Source organism: Oncorhynchus masou, chromosome 15 (assembly GCF_036934945.1).
Source record: "Oncorhynchus masou masou isolate Uvic2021 chromosome 15, UVic_Omas_1.1, whole genome shotgun sequence".
NCBI lineage: Eukaryota > Metazoa > Chordata > Actinopteri > Salmoniformes > Salmonidae > Oncorhynchus > Oncorhynchus masou.
This window is the reverse complement of record NC_088226.1, coordinates 46,099,145-46,113,848: the sequence shown is the minus strand read 5'-3', so window position 1 is coordinate 46,113,848 and position 14,704 is coordinate 46,099,145. Positions and strand designations below refer to the sequence as shown.

At 45.9% G+C, this 14,704-nt stretch overlaps 1 protein-coding gene across 1 annotated transcript in view; it reads right to left on the bottom strand.

The window, feature by feature from the left end:
• LOC135556322 (protein furry homolog-like) overlaps positions 1 to 14,174 on the bottom strand; it is a 71,155-nt gene extending 56,981 nt beyond the window's left edge. Inside the window, 1 exon segment of the mRNA XM_064989423.1 lies at positions 13,654 to 14,174. Coding sequence (XP_064845495.1) covers positions 13,654 to 13,873 — 220 coding nt within the window. The 5' untranslated portion in view covers positions 13,874 to 14,174.
• Positions 14,175 to 14,704: the final 530 nt, after the last annotated feature.

The window sequence follows — 14,704 nt, the reverse complement described above, 5'->3', positions numbered from 1 at the left end:
GTCCCCTCCCTCTCTCCCCTCCCTCTCCCTCCCTCTCTCTCCCTCCCTCCATCCCCTCCCTCTCTCTCCGTCCCCTCCCTCCCCCTCCCTCCCTCCCTCCCTCCCTCCCTCCGTCCCCTCCCTCTCTCTCCGTCCCCCCCCTCTCTCCCCTCCCTCTCCCTCAGTCCCCTCGCTCTCGCTCTCCCTCAGTCCCCTCGCTCTCGCTCTCCCTCAGTCCCCTCGCTCTCTCCTCCTTACCCCACTGCCTCCCCTCTCCCTCACCCCACCTCTCTCTCTTTGCTCCCTCCCTCACTCCCCCTCCTTGCTCCCTTCCTCTCCCTCACTTCCCTTGCTCATACCCTTCTCCCCACCACCTCTCCCTTCCCCTCCAACCCGCCCCCCCTCTGCTACCCTCTTCCCTCTCCGACTCCTTCCCAGTCCCTCTCCCCTTCTTTCTCACCCCCTTCCCCCCAGTCTCCCACTGTCCCGGGCCTGCTGGGCTGCTGACTGCCTGGCTCACAGAAATGAGAAACCCAACATTGTTTGTACTTTTCCACTCAACAACAGAGTGAAGAAAAAATGCAAACCATCCAATTCCTTTCCCTGGCCAAGTCTCTGCCTCGCTCACTTGTGACGTGCAACACCTCCCTCCCTCCCTCCCTCTCCCAACTGACCCGATTGCACATGTTCACAAACACTCCATAAACCTGTGAGCTGCTTCCACTTGCTGTCTGGCCTGTCATACTGATTTACTACAGTACTGACTCACCCAACACCCCATTTCACATTCAAATTGCAATGCAAACGCATAGTATGACCTTGTGATGGCAAGTAAATGACCAAGCCCGTCAGAGCGCTTCGTGATCTTTCCAAGAAGAGGACATTCTAGAGAGAAGAGGACTCTGAATGGTAAGGATCTACAAGACTAATAATAGTGATTACTCTTGCAGATCAAGCCCTCCAGCCAGAGCTAGTCTAGTAGCTACTGTGCTGAGTGGAGATGAACCAGGCCACACATGCTCCATGCTCATCATGCATAGCGTGCCAGAGGTCCACTGTGAGACCTGCAATTAAAAAGAGCACCCAGCGGGATTATACAAGTATTAGAGCCAGCGACTCCACCTTGTCACTTTAAAAATAGAGCCCTGCCCAAGGCCCTCACTTCCGCTCCCAAGACAACCAGGGATAATCGAACACACACTATGTGTATGTGTTCGCACATACAGAACACTGTTGTAGTACTGAAGCGCTATTCTAGAAATGTGTCTGGACACGTCCAGATTCCAATGCGTTTGGACTGGCCTCCTTTTGGTCCAAATAATCCCATAGTCAATTCAGAGACAACACTGTATTACTCAGATCACACATGCAATGTAGTAAAAGTGAAATGCATTCCCAGTGTTTAAAAAGGGACGTGGATAACCCTGGTGTAACAAGCAGACTGATAGCAGGGTTATCTGTACTAAGGCGTGATTACACACCTGTCGGTTCACTGCCGAGCATGATGATCAGAGTCACATTGTTATAATGAGTGTTTAGGCTGAACACTTGTGACTGAGGACAGGGCACATCCTGGGACATTAAATATAGGGGGAAACAGAAGGAAAGCGGGAGAAAAGCGTTTTGGCAGGATGGCATAGTGACAGTTGCTGAAACTAAGCCTTACTCGTCATTGTTCTAAGTGAGAAGCCCAATGGAGAGTTGGCAGCCAACACAGAGGGGGGACAGAGGGGTGAAGGGGCATTCATTAGGAAACAACATGTTTACCCAACGGTCACCTTGCATTTCTACTGAGCCATTACGAGGTGCCAGCTAGCTACTGTAACAGACTGAATAACAGACTGTCAGTTTCATATTACCGTTTAGTCTGGTTTACAATTAGGGTTGTAGTAGCAGTTTGACAACAGAAAATGAAGCACCGCTCATTGTGCTTAAGCCACATTAAATGCTATTTATGTTATTCCAGTGTCTCCATTGGCCGCACAGCATTTCGCTACAACCGCAATAACACCTGCTGAATATGTGTGACACCAATAACATTTGATTTGATGTACTGCGATTCGGCCTCCGCAGAGGTCAGGGCATGTGTGCTTCGCAAGGCTGTTGTGAAGGAAGTTGTCAAGGAAGTGAGTTTGTGTTGATACAGGACGTACCACCACTCCCCACCTACCGTCAACTAAATCATGTCAACGCAGAGCTTTACGGAGCCCTCTGCATTGTGACAACATTTGGGAGGCGCACCGCGATGCGGTACGGAGCTTGATTTGGCCTCCGAAGGCTCTGCAATTGAGTCACACTCTCAGTACGGGCGAAGTTCCTCAAAGCTAAGGAACACAGTACAGATGATCATTTGATCAGAAAACAGTTATCAAAATGATTTAAAAAATCAAATACATTAAAAACTGGGCCACTTAGGCCTTGAGGAAATATTAAAATGAGACAAAGCCAGAATAGGCTTAGTCATAGTCTAATGGGTCACTGCTCAAGAAAAGTGACTCACTGTGCGTATTTCTTGATAATCAAAGGCACTGAGGGGAGGCAAACAAGCACAGCTTCAGTAGTGACCCTTACTGGAATTAACTTTCCAGTAGAGATGAGGACCATGGGTAAGGTCAATAGGATGGTGCACAGGCCCTCCAATGTGATCTGTATACCAGTCGACTAATGGGAGTCAACGAGAAGACGGATCAATGAGGAAACATTAGCCATCCCAGAGGATGACAGAGAGGGAGAGACCCGGACAGACAGACGACAGAGAGCAAAAGAGAGAGAGCTCGTGCAGACACATTTACCCACACAACAAGCACCTGGCGCCCTCACGGAGACACTCAGGGGAGAGGACTTCCCGCCTGTGTGCGCCTGTAATCGGAGTCTGTATCTGCAGATGCTCATCAGGGCAACAGGCCCCGAGGAATAAAGGGCAGCCAACCAGTAGAGAGGTCAGGACGAGAGGGGGGGGGGGGAACACTCAATCCTCTCCTACCCGCACACAGACCAAACTAGACCGGGCACAGCTGGACCAAACATCTCCCCATCTGTCTACCGCCTAGACCCCCCGCTCCCCCTTTCTGCTCGGATTAAACCATTGGTGCAAATGTCCAAGAGAATAAGCAGTCTTAATGGCTGTGTTCCACGTAAGCGTGTGATATAGATGGATGAGCGTGTCGTTTGCTAGGTATGGTATGTAAACGTTGGGTGTGCGCTTGTGACGGGCTCTGTGACGAGGGTACTCACAGCTGCCGCTCCACGACTTGAGCAGAGACTTGATACTGATCTCAAAGAAGAGCGAATCCTGCAGGCTCAGCATGACGCCAGCGAGGGCTGTTACCAAAGACCAGTCTTGTTAACGTTATCCTCCAAAACACAGACCGGAAACTCCAACTTCGCTGGCCCACAAATACACACTTCCTCTCCCCCAAAACACACACACACCTCTCCTCCTAACAGACAGGAGCCCAGTTCTACCCTCCAGAGGAGCTGGTTATAGGACTCATGGTGAATTTCAGAACAGACACCAGTCAGCTGCTGTTTGCAGAGAGGCCCATGGGGAAGTGTCAGGCGGTAAGCTGGGTTCAGTGGAAAGTACAACCACCCAGTGAGGCACGGAGAGAGGAGAGTGTGAGGATCTTTAGAGCTGCATTTCCATCCAAACGTCCGCTCGCTAGCCAATCCACAGAGTCCCTTACCACGCTCCCAGCACAGACAACACAGAGGTGAATGAATACCGTAGGAAAATAAATAAATAAAACAAACAACTTTCCTCCCGATGTTAGAGAGAGGAATGGGAAGTGGAGCAGCACGCAGAAAAATATATATTCTTGTCTCGGCGGAGCACAGCAATATTCTCTCTCCTCTGTGTCGAGTCCAAGCTTGCTACTGCTAGCACTGTCAGCTATTCTCCCCCCGTCGCGCTCTCCCTCTCCATTCGCTTGCGGACAACCCCTCCCCTCCTCAACTAGCTCTTGTTCGCTCACTGATGCTTGCTGACGCACTCTCTCTCCCCCTCTAGAGGGTTAGTTTCAATAGCTGGGTGAGGGGGGGGGTAGAGGTGATGTCATCAAAATGCTGCGAGTGTTCCTTGGCTGTGGTCCAGCGCTGCTGGCCTATCAAAACTACACTTCCTGTTCTCTCCACAGTAGTACTGATGCGTCATCCCCGACTGCAGTATGAGGAAGAGGAAGAAAAAGAGGGATTGAATAAGCCGGGGGGTGGGGGCTGGAGGAAAGAATATGGAGGGAGGCAGAGGACACCAGAGCAGCATAAAACAAAAAATTAAACACTATTCAAACTCCATTCAGCACTTCAACAAAAACAGGAAATTATTTTTTTTAAATACAAAAAATGTTCCACCTATAAAAATGTATTTCACACACACCAACACAGAGTAGCCTAGAGTATGCTGCTGGCCATGAGATTCCAGATTGGGGCGTTTCACCTTTACACCTGCCTGGGGCACAGAACATGGCACGCTGCAGCCCTCACCCACAGAGCATGGCATGATGGGTAGAAGGATACTTAATCCGTTTGGGTCAACAACAAACTGACACACCCATAGGAGTCATAGGATTACATCATAGTTTTGTCCAGCAACAGCCATCAAGACACAAAGAAACGCACGCACATCGTTGGCGACACACACCCCATTGTGTGTTTGTGTCTCTTTTTAAACCCTGGCTGCAGACTGAAATAGAGCCACATGACAACAGATTTGTGGTCATACACATTATTACATTTGGTTCACAAAACACTTCAGGGAGAACAGATATACAAGAAGAACACTAACAAAATATCTATTTTTCCTCCGTTTGTAGCGCAACCTCTCCACTTCTCTCTTTCTCAGTCGCTCTCACCATCACATGACTGTCTCTCACAACATAACAAGTTATGCAAAACCAAGCAGGGCTCTGCATTGTAAACAAACTCTCCACAAAGACCTGCATTGTCACACCCTGCCCGCCCTGCAGTATTGTCACTGGGCAGTCAGGAGCCTTATGATGGAGCAGTACTGAATTAGTTTAGCCATTTAAAACAAAAACAGTAGAAAGGAGCGGGAGTAGTATGTTCATTGCTGTCGGTGATTGACCGTATGTGGCTGTGCCATTCTGAGGCGTCGGTCTAAACACCAGCATACTAAGCTCTGCTGCATCTCAGTTTTTCATTCAGAAGCAATGTTCCTCAACCGCAATTTGAAGTTGTTAACTAGCGTTAGCGAAATCTTTAACTAGCGTTGACACAATGACTGGAGGTCTATGGGTAACTGCGTAATACCAGTTAGCATTGGCTCACAAAACTACCTATAACTTCCTTCATAATGGATGCAGAGACCTAAAAAATGTATCCATGAGTCAAATCAGACTCTGGGAAAGTGGGATTTTGGCAATGAAGCCATTTATCTAAAGTATCCCTTTAACGGATTTCAATACTTGAATTTTGGTATTGTGGTTTTTGGTTTGTTCATGACATAGTCTAGCTACATAAAATAATGAAAATGCTATTGTGTTCTTTGAGATACATTTTCTTTCGTATTCTAATGTTACCCAAGACCTTCATAAAAACCTTCATTTTTGCAATAACGTGTATGAAATGTATTTATAAAAATGTTGACATTCAAAAAGCATGTCATTGGCCCAAAGGTGGGCGTCCAACAGGGCTTTTCTAGAGTTAAGTAACGGTAGCTAGTGCTACTTGGCTGTACCTACACAAAAACTTAAAATATTTCTCCTTCAAACTCTTTTTTTTGCCAATGATGAGCCAACACGTTTTCAGTACTTTCATTCAATGACTGATCAAACCTCGTTTTCTCATGCACTCTCGTCCCTTTGCAGCAGGCATAGTGAGCAATAGGCCCAAGTTTGGAACATCGAATCACAATACATAGAAAATCATGATATCGAATAGCAATACATAGGCACCCAAGTATAGTGATAATATCATATTGTGAGGTCCTTGGAAATTCCCAGCCTTAAAAGGATACTTTTGGATTTTGGCAATGTCTACTTCCCCAGAGTCATATGAACTTGTGGATACCATTTTTAAGTCTCTGTTTGGTATCAAGGAAGTTAAGAGGTAGTTTCACGAGCCAATGCTAACTAGCATTATCGCACTGAATGGAAGTCTATGGGTATCTGCCAGCATGCTCATTTGATAGTGGGGAAGTAGATAAAGGGCCTCATTGGTCAAGTTCAGCAGTATCCCTTTAACACACACACACACCTCACCTACCCATGGCTCAAATTGTTTATTTAACCTTAATTTAACTAGGCAAGACAGTTTGGAAACAAATTCTTATTTACAATGACGACCTTCCCAAAACAACACTGGGCCAATTGTGCACTGCCATATGGGACTCCCAATCACTCCCAGTTGTGATACAGCCTGGAATCAAACCAGGGTCTGTAATGCCACCTCCTGCACTGAGATGCAGTGCCTTAGACCGCTGCGCCACTCAGGAGCCCATATCAGAGGTAAGACTGTTTAGAATAAACACTGTTCATATCTTCAGGAACGCAGTACAACAGTATCAGCTCTCTCAGGTTAGATCAAACAGTATTCTTCCAAAACAGAACAGGATATCATCAAAGAGCACTGGGCCCCCAACAAGAATGTCAACAATGAAACTAAGCTATGCATACCTCCACATTTTAGCAATTTGTTTTGATGATATAGGCCCATCTGTACTAGCGCTCAAAGCTCAATTGAAAAAGACCATGGCAGGTCAGGTAGAGGCAGACGTCCAATGGGAGGAGTGACAGTGGCTGGCCATCCTGACTGGCTCCAGACATTACTGGGCAGGGGGAGTTCCTCCTATACGGCCACAGTGAGGACAGAAGATACATTTCCTGTCCACAGTGTTCTGCACAAAGTAGGGGGGGAGAACAACAATTGATAGGAGCTGTAATCTACTGCAGAGTCCTGTCATACTATCCAGGTCTGTGCCCAAACAATTCGAGCTTCTTCTAAAAATCCACCTTTCCAGAAACAAGCGTCTCACTGTTGCCGCTTGTTATAGACCCCCTTCAGCCCCCCAGCTGTGCCATGGACACCATATGTGAATTGATTGCCCCCCATCTATCTTCAGAGTTCGTACTGTTAGGTGACCTAAACGGAGTTATTCTTAAAACCCCTGCCATCCTACAATCTAAACTAGATTCCCTCAATCTCATACAAATTATCAAGGAATCTACCAGGTACAACCCTAAATCCATAACCACGGGCACCCGCTTAGATATCATCCTGACCAACTTACTCTAAATACACCTCTACGGTCTTCAATCAGGATCTCAGCGATCACTGCCTCATTGCCTGCGTCCGTAATGGGCCCGCGGTCAAACCTCATCACTGTCAAACGCTCCCTAAAACACATCAGCGAGCAGGCTTTTCTAATCAACCTGGCCCGGGTATCCTGGAAGGATATTGACCTCATCCCATCAGTAGAGGATGCCTGGTTGCTCTTTAAAAGTGCTTTCCTCACCATCTTAAATAAGCATGCCCCATTCAAAAAATGTAGAACTAAGAACAGATATAGCCCTTGGTTCACTCCCAGACATGACTGCCCTTGACAAGCACAAAAACATCCTGTGGCGTACTGCATTAGCGTCAAATAGCAACATTTCAGAGAAGTCAGGAACCAATATACACAGTCCATTAGGAAAAATAAGGCTAGCTTTTTCAAACAGAAATTTGCATCCTTTAGCACTAATTCCAAAAGGTTTTGGGACATTGAAGACCATGAAAAATAAGGGCACCTCCTCCCAGCTGCCCACTGCACTCACCACTGATAAATCTACAATAACCGATAATTTCAAGAAGCATTTTTCTACAGTTGGCCATGCTTTCCATCTGGCTACCCCTACCCCGGCCAACAGCTCTACACCCCCTGCAACAACTTGCCCAAGCCTCCCCATTTCTCTTTCACCCAAATCCAGATAGCGGATGTTGTGAAAGAGCTGCAAAATCTGGATCCCTACAAATCAGCTGGGCAAGCCAATCTGGACCCTCTATTTCTAAAATTATCTGCCGAAATTGTTGCAACCCCTATTACTAGCCTGTTCAATCTCTCGTATCGTGTGAGATCCCCAAAGATTGGAAAGCTGCCGCGGTCATCCCCCTTCAAAGGGTGAGACACTCTAGACCCAAACTGTTATCGACATATATCCATCCTGCACTGCCTTTCTAAAATCTTCAAAGGCGAAGTTAACAAAACATATCACCGACCATTTCGAATCCCATCGTACCTTCTCCACAATGCAATCTGGTTTCCCAGCTGGTCATGGGTGCACCTCAGCCACGCCCAAGGTTCTAAACGATATCATAACCGCCATTGATAAGACAGTACTGTGCAGCAGTCTTTATCGACCTGGCCAAGGCTTTTGACTCTGTCAATCACCGCATTCTTATCGACAGACTCAATAGCCTTGGTTTCGCAAATGACTGCCTCGCCTGGTTCACCAACTACTTCTCTGATAGAGTTCAGTGTGTCAAATCGGAGGGCCTGTTTGTTGTCCGGACCTCTGGCAGTCTCTATGGGGTGCCACAGGGTCCAATTCTCAGGCCAACTCTTTTCTCTGTATGTATCAATGATGTCGCTCTTGCTGCTGGTGATTCTCTGATCCACCTCTACGCAGACGACACCATTCTGTATATATCTGGCCCTTCTTTGGACACTTAACTTCGATAGGATAGGGGGCAGTATTCGGGAATATTGGATGAAAAGCCTGCCCAAATTAAACTGCCTGGTACTCATCCCCAGAAGATAAGATATGCAAATTATTAGTATTAGATTCAGATAGAAAGCACTGAAGTTTCTAAAACTGTTTGAATCATGTCTGAGTATAACAGAACTTATTTGGAAGGTGAAACCCCGAGGACAAACCATTCACAATTTTTTTTGTTTTTTTGAGGTCACTCTTTTCAAATCGGTTTTCATTGGGAATCCAGATTTCTAAGGGACCTTCTTGCAGTTCCTATCACTTCCACTGGATGTCAACAGTCTTTAGAAATTGGAGAGGTTTTTCCTTTATGTAATGAAGAAGAAACATGGTTCAGAACAAGGCTAGAGTGAAGAGGACTCTTTGATAGAGGCGCGTGACCTGAAAGCTAGCTGCAGTTTGTTTTCCTCCTGAACACAGATCATCCAGTCTTCAATTTTGTCAATTATTTACGTTAAAAAATACCTAAAGTTGTATTACAAGAGTAGTTTGAAATGTTTTGGCGAAGTTTACAGGTAACTTTTGAGATATTTTGTAGTCACGTTGCGCATGTTGTAACCAGTGTTTTTCTGGATCAAACGCGCCAAATAAATGGATATATAGACGGAATTAATCAAACAAAAAATACTATTTGTTAGGTTTATGGGACATATTGGAGTGCCAACAAAAGATGCTCGTCAAAGGTAAGGCATGAATTATATCTTTATTTCTGCGTTTTGTGTCACGCCTGCAGGGTTGAAATATGCTTTTCTGTCTTTGTTTACTGGGTATCCTCAGATAATAGCATTATTTGCTTTCGCTGAAAAGCCTTTTTGAAATCTGACATGTTGGCTGGATTCACAACAAGTGTAGCTTACTTTGGTATCTTGCATGTGTGATTTCATGAAAGTTAGATTTTTATAGTAATTTATTTGAATTTGGCACTCTGCATTTTCACTAGCTAGCGTCCCACATATCCCAGAGGTTAACAAACCTCCAAACGAGCTTCAATGCCATACAACACTCCCGTGGCCTCCAACTGCTTTTAGATGCTAGTGAAACTAAATGCATGCTCTTCAACCAATCACTGCCCGCCCGACTCGCATCACGACTCTGGACGGTTCTGACTTAGAATGTGGACAACTACAAATACCTAGGTGTCTGGTTAGACTATAAACTCTCCTTCCAGACTCACATTAAGCATATCCAATCCAAAATTAAATCTAGAATCGGCTTCCTATTTCGCAACAAAGCATCCTTCACTCCTGCTGCCAAACATACCCCCGTAAAACTGACTATCCTACCGATCCTTGACTTCGGTGATGTCATTTACAAAATAGCCTCCAACACTCTACTCAGAAAATTGGATGTGGTCTATCACAGTGCCATCTGTTAGGTCACCAAAGCCCCATATACTACCCACCACTGCGACCTGTATGCGCTCATTGGCTGGACCTCACGCTATATATCTATATATATAAATAAATATATATAATATAAATAAATATATATAATATAAATAAATATGTCGCCAAACCCACTGGCTCCAGGTCATATAGAAGTCCTTGCTAGGTAAAGCCCCACCTTATCTCAGCTCACTGGTCACCATAGCAACACCCACCCGTAGCACACGCTCCAGCAGGTATATTTCACTGGTCATCCCCAAAGCCAACACTTCCTTTGGCCACCTTTCCTTACAGTTCTCTGCTGCCAATGACTGGAACAAATTGCTTTAGCTGGAGGCTTATATCTCCCTCTAACTTTAATCATCAGCTGTCAGAGCAGCTTACCGATCACTGTATACAGCCAATCTGTAAATAGCACACCCAACTACCTCATCCCCATATTGTTATTTATCTTCTTGCTCATTTGCACCCCCTGCACATCTATCACTCCAGTGTTAATGCTAAATTGTAATTATTTCGCCTCTATGGCCTATTTATTGCCTTATACCACCCTACTCTTCTACATTTGCACACACTGCACATAGATTTGATCTATTGTGTTATTGACTGTACATTTGTTTATTCCATGTGTAACTCTGTTGTTTGTGTCGCACTGCTTTGCTTCATCTTGGCCAGGTCGCAGTTGTAAATGAGAACTTGTTCTCAACTGGCCTACCTAGTTAAATAAAGGTAAAATAAAAAATATAAAAATTCTGAACAGGTCGACCGTCCTCCTCCGTGGCTCACAATGCTATCAACATTACATTTAGCGCCATAACACTACGTCAAGGTGAGAGGCAAGGTTGGTTCGAAAATATTTTGTTTCAACTCTGATCCCTAAGCAACTAGCTGAGCATATTCAATAATTGTTTAACATGTTAATAACATGTCTAACAATGCGCACTAGAAGCTCCCATCCATAACCATTCACTTTCCAACCAGAACCACCACCACCTCCTTCACGCCATTTCACCATATCCTGTCTTCCACCTCACTTGACCCAGCTTCCCCAGATTTGACTATCAAATCCACAGAGCCGAGTCAGGGGAGAGTTACTTTAAGGTCACCACAGCACAGCACAATGAGTCCCTCCCTACGGATAGAAGCACAGAGCTGCTGTCGGCCAGCCAATTTGGAATTAAGCCTCTTCACAAACACACGTAGCCCCTCACTCTCTGCAATTTCATTCCTCATGTGATGGGTCAGTTATTTGAGAGTCTGAGTGTTCATAAAATGATGTGTCCCCTCTGCTATGAGAGTTTTCCCATTGGAGTTGCAGACCAAGCTCTGTGCTGGCTGGCTCGGTAATACTATTTTACTGTTACTGCCTTTTGGGTTTTCAGGACTGCTCCCTGTACGCAGCCCGATTACAAAACTGGCGCTAGATGTCTGTACCAGCACCATCCTGGAGGTCAGAGACACCAGTTGAGAAAGAGGTACTAGGCTACAACATGTGTATCAAGAGTCAGCCAATAAGCCAATAACCCCATCCCTAACACACACACCTCCACATTATAAAGTACACCACATACACACAAAAACACTGCGTTTAGGTCACATTCACAAACACACCGGGCACCCTTTAACCAAATACGTATCAAATAATTCCCTGGAATCAGGTTGCAGCACATCCACCACAGGGGTGATGTCATTGTGTGCTTCAATGACCAATAACAGAGAGCGAAAGAGAGCACCACCTCAAAAGTCAATGCAGGAAGGGCAGGCCATGGCAGACTAGAGGAGAGACCTAGGACGTGACACTGAATCATATGGGAAGGGTGTGTGAGGGAGGTCGCAAACTGCAGAAAGAGCCGCTTCAAAAACATTCAAAATGGTTCCTTGATTCTTTAGGCTATGCCATAAACTACAGTAAATCATCATCACGCACCCCATCCATTACACATTACCACCATTACCATTGTTCCTGTCTAATACAGCGGAAGGCAGTGTCCTGGTTGAATAGAACCTGGATTCATTCAGGTTTTTCATTCTCAGAGAGAAAATTTGGGAGGGAAATTCATCTAGAGACCACAAACATGTTCCACACAGGAAAGTCCCGGAGAAGGGGAGGGTCAACTTCCAAACCGGGCAAAGTGCTACCCGCTCAACTTCCACCATGTGCGTGGCATGGATACATTTCTGTACAACTCAGCGACTTTGTCAAATCTAACCTGAATAGAGGCGCCTCATTGCCCCAGAATAGGAATATCAGGTGTAACAGCGTGGAGTTCAGAGTAACACTCATACCTTCACCCAGCTGCTACAGTAAAAAGTTGTTTGTGTCGTCTCGTAGACATGTAAGCTCTCTCTCTCAACCTCGGGTCAGAACTGGTGTGTCCTGGTGCGTCTGAAGGGAAAACAGCGTGGGACTGTATTTAGGTGTAGCAAGCTGTCAGTGTGGACTAGCTGTAAATCTCTCATAGGGAGAATTGGTTGATTTGTTGATTCAGCCATGTTTCAGGGAGGAGCAAACAAAGAGCGAGCGTGTTCTGACAGGCAGGGTTGAGCACAAAGCCACGCTGATCGACTGACGAGTCATCACCCTGCGGATGATGGAAAGAGGCTGGTGAACACACACACAAAACGAGAGGCCTGTTTAGTGCTTACTATAAACCGATACGTTTGGGTCCTCCATTTTGAAGTCAATAGTAAATTATTTTTTGTGTATTTAATGGTCTTTCAGAAACAAAACAAACCATTTTAGAAGTCCTTTCCAAGCCATTAAACTCAGAAGCTACCGTATCATAGAGCATAAAAAATATATTTCAGCCAAAAAAATAAAAAAATAACAGCAACTCAAGTTCCATTTCAGCATACAATATAACACCGCTCAGTGACTTTGTGATAGAATATTCCACCGTCCTGCTAACTTTCACTGGGCCCTTTCACAGAGTTCTCCGTCTGTCATAGCAGTATGAGCATACTGCATGTGAAATGTTTATTTATTTAACCTTTAACTAGGCAAGTCAGTTAAGAACAAATTTTTATTTACAATGACTGCCTACTCCGGCCAAACCCGGACAACGCTGGGCCAATTGTGCGCCGCCCTATGGGACTCCCAATCACGGCCGGATGTGATACAGCATGGATTCACACAGTGCCTCTTGCACTGAGATGCAGTGCCTTAGACCGCTGCACCACTTTAGAGCCCAGAATCGTCAATGTCCCAGATCACTCACTACCACAATAATTTTAAACTCTTTCACACACACAAGACACAAAGCCTTACTTTACCTGAAGGTACTGATGTGGCAATAACAGCACAAACCCTCAATGACCCTATAGCCTACTGTGTTTCATGTGATGGCGTCTCATAGGTATCACATTAGAAAGTTATTGCAGCTGATGACGTTATTGGTTTACCAAGTACTAGGCCAAGATCAAACTAAAGATTCAGCCAGTTGATTGACTGATGACTCTGCTCAACAGCACAATGCCTCAAGTGCATACGACAGAGTTAAACATGAATGCAAAACTCTGTAGGTCTTGATAAGGCGAGCCAGTCATTCATTGTAAGAGAAAGCTTCCTAGTCTGTCAGTACCTTTGATGCGGTTGGTCCGGTTGGAGCGGACGGGCCTGGTAGTGGAGGTACTCACCAGACCCTCCTGGTCCTCCTCGATGGTCTGGCCCATGGCCAGCAGGCCCAGGCGCTTCATCCTCAGCAGACGGGGGCCTGTCTCCCGGGGCAACCCTCCCCCAGACTCCAACGCCCCCCCGTCCCACGATATGGCGGCCGGGACCAGGCTCCTTAGGAACTCCATGTGTGTCTGTATTCACGCTAACTCACTCAGTCCAGCATCCAGTCACTCTGCACCATCTTCCCCCACAAAACTACCTGGCTGTTTACCACTAATAGCCAGGGTTACAGCCACTAGGTCTGTCTGCTGCTTAGCGCTGTACAGTCAGTGATATCGTAGACTACGATAGTCAACAACAGACAGCCCATTAGAAGAATGAAAAGACACTATCTGGCCTATTGAAACTCAGTCTGTTGTATCCCCCTACAGCGAAGAGTCGGAATGGGAGAAACTTCCTGCGCAGCCAGAAACAGTACCTGTCTGCTCAGAGGGAGAAGGCAAACAGACATCACACTCCAGCAGTGATGTAATCAGGAGTGGGTGGAGCCAAGCCAGGTCAGTTGCCAGGCCCTATCAGGGGCAGGACCAGAACATGTTCCACAGGAGATAACGCACGCCTGGGCCCACAGCCAATCAAAACAGAGACAACACCCTGGCCTACCTCTCTTAGAAGAGTGAGCGAGAAGGAAGAGAGACCAGTCTTGGTGGGGAATTAGTGAGAAGTGGAGTGTAAAAACAGAAGCGGCAGATCAGAGAGACTGGATGTTCTGGCGCTCACCTCTCTTAGGAGGCTTTTATTTACAATATTAAACAGGTGCAGGACGATAAACTTAGTATAGAAAATAAAAACAAGATGTTGACAAAGAATAAATCTAAGATATTCTAGGTATAAACTGTTCCGACAACAACTCTTTACCTATTACAAAACTCAGGTATGGCTCTGCTCTACTCTAGCTAACCTGTTACCTGCCCAGCCTGCTCTCCCCCAGGCAAAGGCCAACTGACCACCTAAAG